Source organism: Phoca vitulina, unplaced genomic scaffold, assembly GCF_004348235.1.
Source record: "Phoca vitulina isolate PV1807 unplaced genomic scaffold, GSC_HSeal_1.0 scaffold9, whole genome shotgun sequence".
NCBI classification, from domain to species: domain Eukaryota; kingdom Metazoa; phylum Chordata; class Mammalia; order Carnivora; family Phocidae; genus Phoca; species Phoca vitulina.
The window spans coordinates 2,394,624-2,410,197 of record NW_022589712.1 but is presented as its reverse complement, the minus strand read 5'-3'; the positions used below and the strand labels follow the sequence as shown (position 1 = coordinate 2,410,197).

The following is a 15,574-nucleotide window of genomic DNA, read 5'->3' as shown; positions in this document are numbered from 1 at the left end:
GTTACCACAAGTGGAGAAGCTCGAAGTCACTGTGAGGAGCACCGCCACCCAGGTCCTCAGCCTCTCCTCAGCTCCTCCTCAGGCGTGACTCGCTTCCAGGGAGTCATATGATTATTTTATACCCCACAGGATATACATGGTTAACCTTCTGCATTTGGGCAAATAGGCGTTACTTTTAAGTAGGAAGTGGTAGTTCAGCAATTTGCTTTTGGCCAATTCTGGTCTCTCACTGCTTTTTTCTTAATGGCTATTAGAAATTGCACCTTGTCAAGAGAATCACAGCGGTGACGTGAAGCATCACCAGGAGGGGTGTAACAGGACAATTCCCGTCGGATCACGGCGTTTCTAAGGTGAGCACGGCCAAGCCCCTCGCTTCTTTCAAACTGTCTTCATTTCTTTGATACCCTCGCCTGAGGGGCATCAGGAATTCCAGAACACTGGCCTGGTGAGTGTGTTGCACTTGATCAAACAGTCTTGCTTTTGCAAAGACATTGTCTTTCTGGCTTTAGGAACAGGATCGTGCTTTCAAAAATCTCGCTTTTCCTCCAAGTGTGCAGTGAGCGATTTTATCCTAATTGCCTTGCCCTAGAGTGTGGGGGATGGTTTGGGCATTGCTTCTTCCTGTAGTTAAATACCTGCAGGGCAGCGGTCTTGAGTGAAATGCAGTCATTTATTTAACACAAAAAGTTTGAAGAGCTAAAAACTAAGCTAAGAAATGTTTTGAAACCAATGCAAAATGTGATCTGTGCAATGGAAGATAGTGAGTGGGCATTTTGAGTAGCTGGGGATTGAGTGGGAAGGAGCTTGTAAGGTGTTGTTTAAGAGAAATTGATGGGGTGGAAATTTTTATGAGACTCGGGGCAATACAGAAAAAGCTCTGATAATGTCTGCAAATGCCATAATGATTAAGAAGTCAGTGTCCCATGACCACAGAAGAATGCATTATGATCTTTGAGAGAGTCTGCCATAGATTCCCCCTGAAGCCTATGCAGTAGCGGAAACAGATTGTGGAGATCAGCACTGTAAAGAGATAAATGCAAGGTCTGTATTAAATCTATTCTTGCAATGATTAAAAGTATGATTTCTGCAAACAAAAAAGAAAATAAAAAAGTGAGCTTCCAAAGAAGCGGAAAAACCAAAAGAAAAAAAATTACAAACCTATATACAAATCACTGGAAAAAACCTTCTGGCTTCTCTCTTAACCGCTCTTATTCGAAAGCAGAAGGAAGCCAGCCTAGAGTTTCAGCTTGGCTGATGTTTATCTAAAAAAGGATAAAACCCTATGTGCCCATGATTCAAATGAACTGAGAAAACATACATTTATTGAATACCTGTAGTTGCAGTATAAGAGATTCTGGTATCAATTAAAAGGTTTGAAAATATATGTATTATCTAAGATCTTGTGAGAATTTACAGTCCTTCAGGAAGACCCTGTGGAGACAAAGTGAATTAGAATGTTAAGAGTGAACAGTCCTCTAGTCTTCCATCTGAGAAATGGGTATAGTGTCTACCTTAAAGGGTTTTTGTTAAAAGAGATAATAGACGTAAAGCAGTGATCCCCGTGTCCAGTATGCAATTATAACTTAATTTATAGCACACGCCCACAGTGCTCTCACACACATGCATGTGTATACACACATATGAGCACACACCAATATACAAACATGCATGCACACAACATATGCACACACAGACACATGCACACACATATCCACAACACACACACGCATGCGTATACACACACAGCCTTTACACTCATACTCTTGTGCACACAGGTATATGCACACACATACACACACTCTTCTTTAGTTCTTGTTCTGTATCTTGTGGGCCATCACTATTTATGAAAGTAAGTACAGATTTAAAATCTGCTTTCATTTAATTTTTAACTATTAAACTTGTTATAAACTAAGTTAAAATTTTAGCAGTTTTCCTTGCTGATAATATTTTGACGTCTTATTAATGTTTTCCCCACACTTAGTTTTCTTGGGTAGAGTCTGCCCTTGGCCAAAGGACAAGCAGTGGAAGTTGGTGTGTTGGCCGCCCCTTCTGCTTTTCCAGACCTCGTCTCTTCTCTAGGGGCTCCTACTTCCCGTTTGCAGCCCCTCTGCCTGCCGCCACCCACTCCTGGTCCCGACAGAGTGTGACCAGCCTGAGTGTGCGTCAGTTAGCTGGCCCCAGCTAGGACCCTTGCTGCTAAGGACTTGAAATGTTTCCTACCTGCCCCTGGTCAGGTGACTGAAGAACTCCCAAAGCTCTGAGTTCAGGGAACAGAGGCGCGGCGGGGCTCCTCTGCCCGCAGGGGGCGTGCTTGCGTGGGGGGGGGGGGGGGCCCGGGCTGGCTTCTCCTCAACTGTAGTGGGTGCGCTGGTACCCTTTCCTTGGCTTCCTGGGCTGGCTCTGGTTTTTAGGGCATGTAGTATCAGATTTTCTTTTCTTTTCTTTTCTTTTTTTTTTTTTTTTTTTAAAGATTTATTTAATTATTTGAGAGAGAGAGACAGTGGGGGGAGGAGGAGGGTGAGAGAGAGAGGGAGAATCTCAAGCAGACCCTGTGCTGAGTGTGGAGCTTGACATGGGGCTCGATACCATGACCCTGAGATCATGACCTGAGCCAAAACCAGGAGTTGGACGCCCGACTGACGAGCCCCTCAGGCGCTCCTGTTCATTTCATTTTTGAATGACTTAATCAATCAGCTGTTAGTTTCTGAGACTCTTTTGCATGTGGTATCTAACAAAAATTGTACAGGAAGTCACACTCTCTTATTGCAATAAAAATATAAGTTAACATTTTATTTTATTTTATTTTATTTTATTTTATTTTTTTTTTAAAGATTTTATTTATTTATTTGACAGAGAGAGACACAGCGAGGGAGGGAACACAAGCAGGAGGAGTGGGAGAGGGAGAAGCAGGCTTCCCGCTGAGCAGGGAGCCCGATGCGGGGCTCGATCCCAGGACCCGGGGATCATGACCTGAGCCGAAGGCAGACGCTTAACGACTGAGCCACCCAGGTGCCCCTATAAGTTAACATTTTAAACGCTATTTTTAAAATGTTACTCTAAGTAACATTGAATTTTTCTTAAAGTAACACTTTCTTTTTATGGGCAGTAACAAAGTCTTTGAAATGTTAAGACCGAAAAGCAGGGACTAAATGATCATTGACCACGTGCATACATGTAATCTTGGGGTTGAGCACACTTGCTTTTCATTTAGAAGGGTGATATATTCATATGGCTTCAAACTTTAGATGCAAAAGTCTCATGAGATTTAACTTAGCGTTATATGCCTCTAAAACAGGAAGCGGAGCCCCACGAAGGCGTATCTTTCAATGAAAGTTCAGTTCTGAGCATGCTCACTATGAGAAGGGAGTCACTCAGGGGTTACTTCGAGCCTCTAATTCTGAGGGTGAGTGGGTCTGGGAAGCTGTCATTGCTCAAGCAAGCAGGGCTCTGAAGAGCCATTGATAAGAAATTGCTGCGTCAGTATCCAAGAGGAGGATGCGGTCAGTGGCATTTCCCAAACTTATTAACCACAGAGCCATCTCCCCCCAACCTCCCTCCCTTCTTCCCACCCAGAGCCTTCCTGGAAACCGCTTTCAAACGCTGGTCTCTCCCAGTGATCTGGTCCCTTGAAGCTGGGATTCCCTCGGGAGCAGCAGTTCCCACACATGAATATGGGGGAGAGTAATGTGGACAGTGTGTGGGACCCAAGAGCTGAGTGGTCAAAGCAGACATCCACAGGACCTACAGCTCTCTTCCGACATCAAATTTTCCCCAGGGAAGCACCAGGCGCGTTCCTGGAGGAGCCCCAGACCTTTAGACATAGCTCACTGGAAACGGGTTTCAGTAACAAATCAACATGCAGTGTTCTGGAGTGTGTGTGTGAAAACATTGTCACAAAGGTCCCCAGTTTATACCCACTCATCATGCAAATAAGAGATCCCTGGGTGCCTGATTCCCGTCCTCCCGTGGACAGTGCCCCTAGTCCATAAAATTCCGTTTATATGCAGTCAGGAATGTGGGCATACAGGGATAGTCTGCTTAAAAGCACGTTCAGATGTTTAGGTAGGGACACCCAGGTTTCTGTCCCTTGGCAAAGGCCATTAGCGTATTTCCAAGGAGGGATGATCCAGGTTCACGGTCGCTGGAGCCCCAGCTGAAAGGCAGGAGGTGCAGCCTACTGGTAAGCCTGCCTTTCCAAAGGGCTGTATCTCCAGAAATTCTGATTCAGTGGGTCCGATCCACCTCCCAGCCACCTCATTTTCGGTAAAGACTCACCCACCTGTGCTTGACAGAGGAGCATCTCCTGAGGGGGCCCGTGCCATTCTTGCTAAACGGTCCAACCGTTCTTCCGATGCTAGGTCACAGTCTGTCTGTGTAACCTCTGCTCGTGGGAGTGTAAGGCTAGACCCTCTTTCACACGGCAACCTGGCAGGTTAGTTGATGACTTCATTCCTACCTGACCCGTCATTGTTTTTAGGCTAGGCGACTGGCGCTCGCAGGCGTGGTGACTGGGTGCTTCTCGTTGGCCTGGCTGTTGGGCTGCTCACGTTTCCGGTAGTGCAATCAGAATTCCGTGGAGTCTGACGGGAGCAGAGTCACTGGAACTATTACCCACCTCATTCTAAACCTTAGAGTTTTACTGATTTGACCTAAAAAACAAATGAATTTTAACAGGATGCATTTAGCGAGCACTGTTTTTAGTTTTCTCTTGCTGTCGTAACAAAGTCAGCAGCTTCAGCCACGCAGACCGAGTACCTTACAGCTCTGTAGGTCAGGGTCCAGGGCAGGTCTGACCAGGCTAGAATGGAGCTGTTGGCAGGGGTGCGTTCCTCTCCGAGGTTCTCAAAAAAGGATCTGTCTCCTTGCTCAATCAAACTGTGGCCAGAATTCAGCTCCTTGTGGCCGTAGGACTGACATCCCCATTCTTCACGTTGGCTGTCAGGGGGGCCGGTCCCAGCTCGCAAAGGCTACCCACCTGCTTGGTCTTCAAAGCAACGATGGACTGAGTCCTCCCATGCTTCGAATCTCTTCTCTTCCCTCTTCCATCTCGGCTGGGAAAGATCCCCACTTTTAAGGACTCAAGAAGCGACATGGGACCCACCTGGATAATCCAGGGTCATCTCCCCATCTCAGGGTTCAAACGCTTAGTCCTTTTTGGCATGGAAAGGCACGTTTCCCCAGGTTCTGGGGACTAGGGCATGGGGATCTCTGGGGCCCTGCTTCTGCTAGCCGCACACACTGACCCTGTCTATCAGAACAGTGTGTCTGTTAGGAAGTGTGCAAGCAGTATGTGATTGAGGTGGGAAAATACGACGTAGATGAAGGTCACCTTCCGTTAGACGCTTGGCTAGCAGACACTGTACCTGTCATACAGATTCAATCATCTCTCAGTGAAATTACCATCAAATAAAACTCTTACCTTTGATCCTGCTGCTAAGCTTTCATTTTCTATCTGTGTAATTGACTCTTCAAATCCAAGCGCAGAACCTCCTATTTTCCCCACTGAATTTTACCCTATGACATTCGACCCATTGTTTGATTCTGTCCAGAGTTTTTTCACATTGATTCTGTCATCCAATATAATAATTCTAGTTTTAGGCGTCTTGTCATCTTCAGGCCTGATGAGCTTGCCTCCTCTATTTTTGGCCCTCACATTCATAGAAATAGTGGGTTAGCACAGGGCTGAGGACAGAGCCCAGCATGGTGCCAGTAAGGGTCTTCTACTGGGCAGGCACCCAGCTCACAAACCACCACCTAGATCATACTTCCACATCTTGAGGACTTATAGATTTCAGATTTAATCACAGATTTGCAGTATCTACAATGCCTCCCTGCTCTGCAGGCTGGTGACCACGACAAGCGGGCTTGGAGTGCGGGCCCACCCGACTGAGCGCTCGGCGCTTCCATCCCGGGCTGCCCTGGAGCCCTTCCTAATACATGTCAGCGTCCTGCCTGGCATCTGCACCAGGGCGCTGACCTTCTCTGTCTCTGCAAACACAGTCTGTTCTCCGGTGGGACTCCACGGGCCTCAGCCACCGGATCTGGGCCTCCTGGTCCCCGCGTCTCACTCAGTGCCATGCCACAGTGGGCTGGATGTGAGACCCCAGGGGCCCGAGGGGGCCGAGGCTCAGGCAGGTGGTGATAGTGGGTGCCTGAGCCAGCAACAGTCGGCACTTTACTCAAAGCAGCCGAGTACCAGGCAGGAAGGCTCCTACTGCAAGACCAGGTTGAACAGAGTAGTGTTTCTAATCGTGTCATCATGATTTCCCCTCCGAAGCCTTGAAACTTCCTCCCAAGGACAATTCAGAACAGTTCGTCCCACAGATTCTCTTCATACTAACTGGTTCTGGGGAAGTGTTCGTATTCCCGGCTGTGGGAGAGACAGTGACTTAGGAAATACTCGAATTTCAAAGATAAGCAAATTACATTTTAAGAATCGGTTGAGCCTGGTGCCTTTAGATGTGATCTTCAAAATAAGACCTGGCAAGAATGGTGGTGATAACAAGGATATGCTAGAGAGAGAGAGAGAGAGAGAGAGAAATGAGCTTTAAAAACAAGGTGGGGCAAGCCTTCTGTGTCCAGAAACTTCGAGACTGTGAGTTTGTCACCTCAGCGAAGAACGGACGTGTCCCCACCCCGGTGGATAAGACAGTACACCCCCCCCCCCGCCCCCGTTCAGTGAAGAAGGTCTTCAAAAATGTCTTCATGACTTTACCATCTCAATGTTTGGAACAAAGAAGTCCAGAACTTGTTTCTCCAAAAAGGTGACACTTGCTACCCAAGATCTGAGGTAATTTACTTGCACAAAACATGTATAGGCTTCCTTATGGGTTGTGGTGGCCCGGATGCCAATCTGTCACCAATACGATTTCCTCAGCACAATTCGCATGATTTTTGTGGTGACGATGGTGGTCTGGGCAGGCTGAATCACTTCCAATCACGCTGAGTGGCTGGCATCCACGGAAACGTGACAAGTGTTTTTATTGAGAACACTGATTCTTAACCACAACAGCATTGAATTCACTGCTGTCCAGATTTGTAGATTGTTCATACCAAGCAGGTGCAAACACCCCGTGCCCCCCCAACCTGGCCTGAGCACCCCGTCCCCCCCGGGGCCGCCCACCCAGCTCCTCGGGTGGACGCCCTCTAGGAAGGCCTTCTGGACGCTGGCCTTCTCTTCGCCGAGAGCCGGCCACTTGTTTTTCTCGGCCTTGCAGGATTGCTGCGAGTGTTGCGTCTGTTTACCCGACGGCTGCTTGGACCTGGAGCTGACCTGTGACTCATCCTCGTATCCCCAGCATCATCCTCAACAGAGAGCTCATAAGCCTTTGTTGAACGGAATTGAATTTGAATTCAGAAGACATTATAGGTCATGGTGTGGTTAAAGAAACCATTTCTCTGAAGCAGGGTTCCAGCTGGGGTTCCAGCTGGGGTTCCAGCTGGGCACCGTGTCCACAGCGCACGGGGATGTCCCCTTTTCACAGCTGCTCTGCTGCCCGCTCCCTCATTAGCCACGAGCCTCCGTGTGACCCGAATGTCGTCGTGCCCCACCCCACCGACCCCACCTCGCTGGGAGCCCATACGGCCCCCTCGGCTTGCCATGCGGTCCATCCCCTCAGTCCCTCCAGCAGCCCTTTGGCCGCCGTGCTGTGTCTGCCCCTCTTCCCTTCACCTGTCCCCCACGACCCCCAGTCTGTGCTTTCCCTCCTTCAGGGGCTGCCTCAAGTCCTGCCTTGCTCATGAACCTGCACACACCCCTCCGTCCTTGGGGAGGACTCCGACCTACGGCACCTGTTGTCTTAACCAGCACGTTTGTATGGACCTGTGTGCAGTTATTTTATTCGCTCTCTCAGGGTATAATTTACATACAGTGAATGTCACCAACTTGAAGTATCTGAGTCAATGGGTGTTGACAAATGCACATCAACATCACAATCCTGATAGGGAACATTTCCATCACCCCGGAGAGGTCCCTGTGCCCCCTTCAGCCAATCTCTTCTCATCCCTGACCTAGGACAATCACGGACTTGATTTCCATCACTCCTGTTTTGCCTTTTCTAGAAGTTCACGTAAATGGAATAATGCCATGCTTGGTCCTAGATGTCTGGATTCTTTACCCAGCAAAATGCCTTTGCAATTCCCCCCCATGGAGCGGACATCAGGACTTTGTTCCTTTTGGTTGGTGGGCAGTGTTCTGTGATATGGAGATGGTACGACTTACTTGTCTGTTCACCTGCTGATGGAAGCTTCGGTTCTTTCCGATCCAGGACTGTTACGTATAAACCTGCCGTGAACATTCAAGTACTAGTCTTTCATTTTCACTTCTCTCGGCTAAATACGTAAGTCAGTTGCTGGTTCACATGGTAAGTGCATGTTTAACGTTACATGACATCGCCCCATGGTCTTCTCAAAGTGGCCGTGTGACTTCGCATTCCCACCGCTGGGGCCGAGCGCTGGCCTGCTCCCATGTCTCCATCCACGCCTCCTGTCTTGTCCACCTCTGACTTTCAACAATTGAGTGGGTGACAAACGGTATCTCATTGCACTTTTAATTTGCATTTCTCTAATGACTAATCCATTGAAAAAGTTTTCTGTGCATAATTGGCACCCATGTATTTCCTTTGGTGAACTCACTTCACATTTTTTGCCTGTTTCTTATTGAGTTGTGTCTTCTTGACGTTGAATTTTAAGAGTTCTTCGTATATTCTGGATACAATTCATGATCAGATACAAGTTTACAAAAATTTTTTCTCATTCCATGGTCTGTTTTTACTTTTCTTTTTTTTTTTTTAAAGATTTTTATTTATTTATTTAACAGAGATAGAGAGAGAGCACAAGTAGGCAGAGCGGCAGACAGAAGGAGAGGGAGGAGAAGCAGGCTCTCCGCCGATCAGGGAGCCTGATGCAGGGCTCGATCCCAGGACCCCAGGATCATGACCTGAGCCAAAGGCAGCCACTTAACCGACTGAGCCACCCAGGCGCCCCCTTCTTTCAAAAAGCAGAAGTTCTAAATTCTGATCAAGGACAATTTTTTTTTAAAGATTTTATTTATTTGTCAGAGAGAGCTAGAGAGAGCATGAGCACAAGCAGCGGGGAGGGGCAGAGGGAGAAGCAGACTCCTTGCTGAGCAGGGAGCCCAACGTGGGGCTTGATCCCAGGACCCTGAGATCGGGACCTGAGCTGAAGCAGATGCTTCACCGACTGAGCCACCTAGGAGCCCCTTAAATTCTGATCAGTTACAATTTATCAATTTTTTATTTAATTTTTTTTTTTTTACAGTTCATGCCTTTTGCAACTTAGATAAGGAATCTCTACCATTCCCAAGGGCACAAAGATTTTCTCTTCTGTTTTCCTCAGATGTTTTATGATTTTGGTTCTCACATTTAGATCTATAATTCGTTTTGAGTTACTTTTTTGTTTGTAGCATGAGGTAAAAGAAACGATCAACCTCTTATGCATGAAGTTGTCCTAGTACAATTTATTGAAAAGACTGTTATTTCCCTCTTTAATTACCTTGGCACCCTTGTTAAGAATCAGTTGGCTATTGATGTATGGGTCTATTTCTGGACTCTATTCTGGTCCATTGATTTCTGTATCTATCCCTTTACCAATACCATGTTGTCATGATTCCTGTGTCTTCATAGTATGTCTTGAAATCGGGTAGTATGACTCTTACAATTCTGTCCTCTTTTCAAAATGGTTTTGGCTCTTCTAAATCCCTTGGATTTCTATATCAATTTCATGATCAGGCTGTCAGTTTCTTCCAAAACCCTGCCACCATTTTGATTTGGATTGTGTTGTATCTGTAGATCAGTTTGGAGAGAACCAACATCTTAATATTGGACTGTTTAATCCGGACCCTGATACACTTCTCCTTTAACTTAGATCTTAATTTCTTTCAGCAATGTTTTATAGTTTTCAACATGGAAATCTTGTATCGATTTTTAAGATGAAGTCATAAGTATTTTATTTCATGTTTTTTGATGCTATTATAATTTTTTTCCAGTCTTAATTGCCAAATATTCCAAATATTGCTAGGGCATAGAATCACAATTGATCTGTGTATGTTAACCCTCATCAGTGTATTTTTCATTTTATGTGTTCTGTATTTCATCTATAGAACATTTATTTAGGTCTTTTTTATATTTTTTGTCATTTTCTTCATTGTATGGGTGCTTACCTCTACTTTTTTGAGCATCTGGAGCATACTGATAGTAATTACCAGGGCAGGTTTTTCAGTCGTCTCTGTCATTCTTGTTTCTTCATGTCATTATGGGCCATATTTTCCTGTTTCTTCAAAAGTCTGTGTCATGGTCAATGTGAGAGGCTGTAACAGATTTCCACAGACAGGGTAGCTTGAACAGGACACATTTATTTCTCACAGTTCTGGAGGCTGGGAAGTCCAAGGTCCAGGTGCCAGCAGACCCAGTGTCTGGTGAGGACCCCCTGGTTCAGTCTTCTTGTCCTCAGGAGGCATGGAGCAGAGAGGAAGCAAGCTCTCTGTGTCTCTTCTTACGAGAACACTAATCCCATTCATGAGAGGAGGCGCCACCTCTAAATGCCACCGCCTTGGAGATTAGGCTTCAGCATATGAATTTTGGGGAGATACAAACATTCAGCCTCCAATGGTCTAGACATTTTTGTTTGGATGCCTGACATGAATTTTACACGGCTGAAGGCTGGAATTCGTTGCGTGCCTTTAAACGATTTGGGACTTTGTTCTGGGATGTAGTTATGTTATTGGAATCAGATGGGTCATCTGAGACTGTCTTTCAAACTTTGTTGTGGCAGGCCCAGAGCAGTGTTTAAAGTAGGATTATTTTAGGTGCATTACTCCTCAAACAGTATTGTTCTGAGGATGCTGTCCCATGCCCTGTGACTTAGAAGGTGCTGCTACGCCTTCTGTGGGAAAGAACTATTTTAGCCCGCGAGGGATCTGAGGATTTCTCTGCCTCTCCTTTCTCAAAATGTTCTTGCATTGCTCCCTCTCAAGGACGCCTCTCTGCAGCTCTCCTTTCTCTGTGTGTAGCTCCCTCCTCTCCCATACCTCGTCTTGCCCTGACCTTCCAGAACCCTGATCCCTGTGTCCTCAGTGAGGTCCCCATTCCCTGTTCAGGTTGTCCGCATGCTCTGCAGTTGGAAACTGCTTCCTTGGAAGCTGGGGGCTTCCCAGAGCTCAGGTCATAGCTCACTTCACCTGTTATCTTCTGGTCAGGTACTTTACTCTTGTGACATCTGTTGCCCAATGTCTGAAAACTGTTAGCATATTTTACAGGTTTTTCTGGTTGTTTAATGCAGTAGAGTACATTTGGTTTCTGTGAATCCATCATGGCTGAACCGTAAATCTTGTAGTCCTGTTTGATTGACATGTTTCATTTGATAATCGGATGGATATGTTTATCTCCTCATATGCTTTTGCAACATCAAGGCTTTATGTTGTGGCTTTTCTGCACGCCCTAAAGCCCTCAGTGAGAATGCACAGCTGCAGGTCACTGCAGAAGTGCACAGGTGACCCCCCCCCCCCCGCCCCCAGTGTCATGTCCAGAGCAATTGCTGAGAGGCAGCAAAGACTCGCTCTCCAAGTGATGGCTCCAGGCATTAGGGAGGAAATGGGGTTGGGGCCACCTGATCTGTGACTGTGTAATCAACACAACGAGAATCAAGTGATATGAGAAGTATGTCAGAAAATCCTCAGGGTGAGCTTTGTGTAATACTGACTTCCTCCCCAAAATGTCGGGTATCAATATTGACCGTGTAGGTGAGGACTGATGAACTTCTTGAGCTGGCCCCATGCATCATCCCCTGGGCATTCCCAGCACATCACTTGCTCCGTAGAGCTTGGTTGGTAACAGTCACCTTGAACCAGAGGGGTCGGCCACACTGCTGCAGCACAGCTCAGTACTCGCTATTCCTTTCCACCTGCTCGCCTTCTCTGCCATCCCTTTGCCTGCCCCACGCCCCTTCTCCAAGGACCGAGGGGTCCTGTCCACCGAGCCATCCTGAACCACACTAACCTTGACCTTTCTTCCCCCAGCTTGGTTTCCGACGATTATGATGTGTCTGCCCCAGCAGATTGGTGCTTGTTAACTCTAGTGCACGCTGACATTATCTGTGTCTTGTAGGAAATATATATATACGTTCCTACTGCCTTTCAAGCCAGAGAAACTTATTCAGCATATCTCGAGAATGACTCCCACGCTCAAACTTTAAAAAATTCTACAAGAGATTCTCACATGCCCAGCTGGGTGAAAAAAACTGAATCATACTGTAAGCTATAAATCATAAGTATTCTAGACACACTTACAGTTTTGTGGATTTTGTTCAGTGAAACCCTGTTGAGTGTCATTAAATATGCATTTTGCACCAAGATTTCTGTGCAGATCAGAACCTGTGGTTTTGCTGGTATCTCCCTTCTTTATACCATAGATCAAGGATTGACAAATTGTAGCCATGGCAACCAAGTCTGGCTGAGCCCATTCATGTGTGAAGTTGTCTCCTGTTGGTCTCAAGCTGCCAGGGCAGATTCCAGTCGTTGGGACAGACACTATAGGACCTGCAGAACCTAAAATACTTACTGTCTGGTCTTTTGCAGAAAGAGGCTGCAGACCATTGTTCTAAATGAATATTTTCCTGCAAAATAGCACTCCGTGCACCCTTTGTGTCCAAGTGAAATGGAATGCTAGTAACGTAATTCTCGGCTCCAGAATACTTGTCTCAATCACAGTGTATTTGCTTTCTTTCCTCCTTAGATTCACTCCCCCCCCCGTTACCTCTGCTGGTGAACCAGAGGGGTTGAACGTCCATCCCCTTCTATACCAGGCCTGCCATTTCTGCCAAGAACAAGCACCACAATGAGTGGGGTGAGCATCTCTTTTATTTCGGCTCGGAGTGTAATTTCGGTCAGCTGTGGCTACCTGCAGATTGCACTACAACTAACTCTACCTTTGTTCACTTTCCAGGAAGCAATGAATTTCAGCACTGTCTTCAGCTTCAGTGAGGACTATTTTGGGTTGGGTAATACTTCAGATTATTCATTTGATGATGACACCTTACTGTGTTCCTTGCAAGAGGTCAGAAAATTCTCTGGGCTCTTTGTGCCCACGGCTTACTCCCTGATATGTGTCTTTGGCCTTTTGGGTAACATTTTGGTGGTGGCCACCTTTGCTTTTTATAAGAAAACCAAGTCCATGACAGACGTTTATCTCTTGAATATGGCCATTGCCGACATCCTGTTCGTCCTCACCCTCCCGTTCTGGGCTGTTAGCCACGCCACGGGTGAGTGGATTTTCAGCAATGCCATATGCAAGCTGATGAAGGGCATCTACGCCGTCAACTTCAACTGTGGGATGCTGCTCCTGGCCTGCATCAGCATGGACCGCTACATCGCCATCGTGCAGGCCACCAAGTCGTTCCGGCTGCGGTCCAGAACCCTGGCGCACCGCAGGAGGATCTGCTTGGTGGTGTGGGTGCTGTCCGTGCTCATCTCCAGCTGGACGTTCGTGTTCAACCAGAAGTACAGCGTGCAGGGCAGCGATGTGTGCGAGCCCCGCTACCACGAGGCCTCCAACCCCATCAAGTGGAAGCTGCTGATGCTGGGGCTTCAGCTCTTCTTCGGCTTCTTCATCCCACTGGTGTTTATGATCTTCTGCTACACGTTCATCGTCAAAACCCTAGTGCAGGCTCAGAACTCCAAGCGGCACAAGGCCATCCGTGTGATTATTGCGGTGGTGCTGGTGTTTCTGGCTTGCCAGATCCCCCACAACATGGTGCTCCTGGTGACGGCCGTGCAGCTGGGCAGGATGAACCGCTCCTGCCACGGCCAGAAGCTGCTGGGCTACAGCACCAACGTCACCGAGGTCCTGGCCTTCCTGCACTGCTGTCTCAACCCTGTGCTCTACGCCTTCATTGGGCAGAAGTTTAGGAGCTACTTTCTGAAGATCGTGAAGGATCTGTGGTGTGTGCGACGGAGGCAGAAGGTGCCGGGCTTCTCCTGCTCCAGGCTGTACTCGGAAACCTTCACCTCCAGGCAGAACAGCGAGACCGTGGACAACGAGAACGCATCGTCCTTCACCATGTGACTGGCCCGGAGCGGGCGGTGCCCGGGGGCTCGGGGACAGTGGACATGCCCTCGGGAACACTGTCCTCTTGCAGCCCCGAGCCCCCAGGGTACCCTACAGCTGGCCTTCCCCAAAGCAGGCCCCGGGGAATGCGGAATCCGAGCCAACCGTGCACAAGCGTGGATGTTTTCAGGAATATTCGTGAAGCAGCTCTAGAGCACGGTTTCTCCTGATCACAGCAAAATGCACAGGGTTTGGAAAACCAAGATGGAAAAAAATCACTTAAGAGCCCTCACACAACTCATTTCAGGCAGAAGGTGAAACATTTCACCCAAGCTGGAAAAGTGGCGTGGGGAGATGGACAGCGGCTGGATACGCACTGGTGTTGATTGTCACCACGGATAAGGCAGATCAGGTGGCAACAGGCCATCGGGAAAGTGTATGTTTGCTTTATTTCCCCAAGAAAACGTTCTCTGCAGTCGGTAATTCTCCCAAAATCTGGTAGAGTTCCACGAAGCCGCATAGGAACAGCATACATTCAGCACACAGAGGGGCTTAGTAACTATTTGTTACACAAATCGGAGTGGAAGTGGGGTTATAGCGCAGTTTAGAGCATAAGGTGTTTAAATTATCTTCTTTTAAAAAATGCAAGGAAGCTTCCCTGAGACAACACAGAAAGAGCTTTTGTCCCACGTCCAGAAGCAGAAGCAGCACAGAGAGGACCCTTGTGCCAAGGGGTCGGCAAGGAGGGTGGGCAAGGAGCTGGGATCCTTCTCTTCCGCTGCTGACTTTAAGGTGGTTTTACCCAAAGTCTGACGTTGATCATGGAATCCAATTTCTGGCTTCTAGAAAGTTCCTAGAACTCAAGCTTTGAGAGTGCTTTGTAAACATATGAACACAAGTAGAAAAAATAAAACCACATTACAAAAATGCAGGCATGTATTAGAAGGTACTGATGCGAATTACAAAGATACTGACATGTATAATCCTGAGAAATCTGTTCTTGAAACTTTCTATTGTTCTTGTAAGCTTGACCTGCGTCTCTATATGAAATTCAACGCGATAGCTTAGGATTCAAAGTCTGTATGTTTCAAACATAGTTTTGGCTTTGCAAAATAAAGCTGAACCAGTGTTCTGACTCAGAGACAGAGGTGTTCAGAGGTTGCGCATCCTTCCAGCTTATGAGCGTTGGACTCTAGCACTCAAAACACAGGGGCTGTTACTCAGATGCTCCTTGTAGGATCGCCGATGCACCGAGAGAATCTGTGGAGATAAGTTTGTGTTTCTAAGCAGGCACGGAAACCGCTCGCTTATTGTGGCACAGCTGGAAATCAGCTCTTCTGTATAATTCGAATTTTCAGATAAATGAAGCTTACTTCTTTATGCAATAACCCATTTAATTTCAGCCATACTGAATAAAAGTGTTTCCGAAATACAATACATAACTTTATTTTGTTCAATATCATCGTTTCTTGCTGCCCTGAGCATCAGAACAGGCACACCCGTACTCTTTGGTG

The 15,574-nt window shown here is 47.1% G+C and overlaps 1 protein-coding gene across 1 annotated transcript; it reads left to right on the top strand.

The window, feature by feature from the left end:
- Positions 1-279: 279 nt before the first annotated feature.
- CCR6 (C-C motif chemokine receptor 6) lies at positions 280-14,646 on the top strand. The gene is made up of 3 exons (XM_032408273.1): positions 280-350; positions 12,750-12,860; positions 12,960-14,646. Exons 2-3 carry the CDS (start codon positions 12,852-12,854, stop codon positions 14,076-14,078), a joined length of 1,128 nt encoding a protein of 375 aa, XP_032264164.1. The 5' UTR covers positions 280-350; positions 12,750-12,851; the 3' UTR covers positions 14,079-14,646.
- Positions 14,647-15,574: the final 928 nt, after the last annotated feature.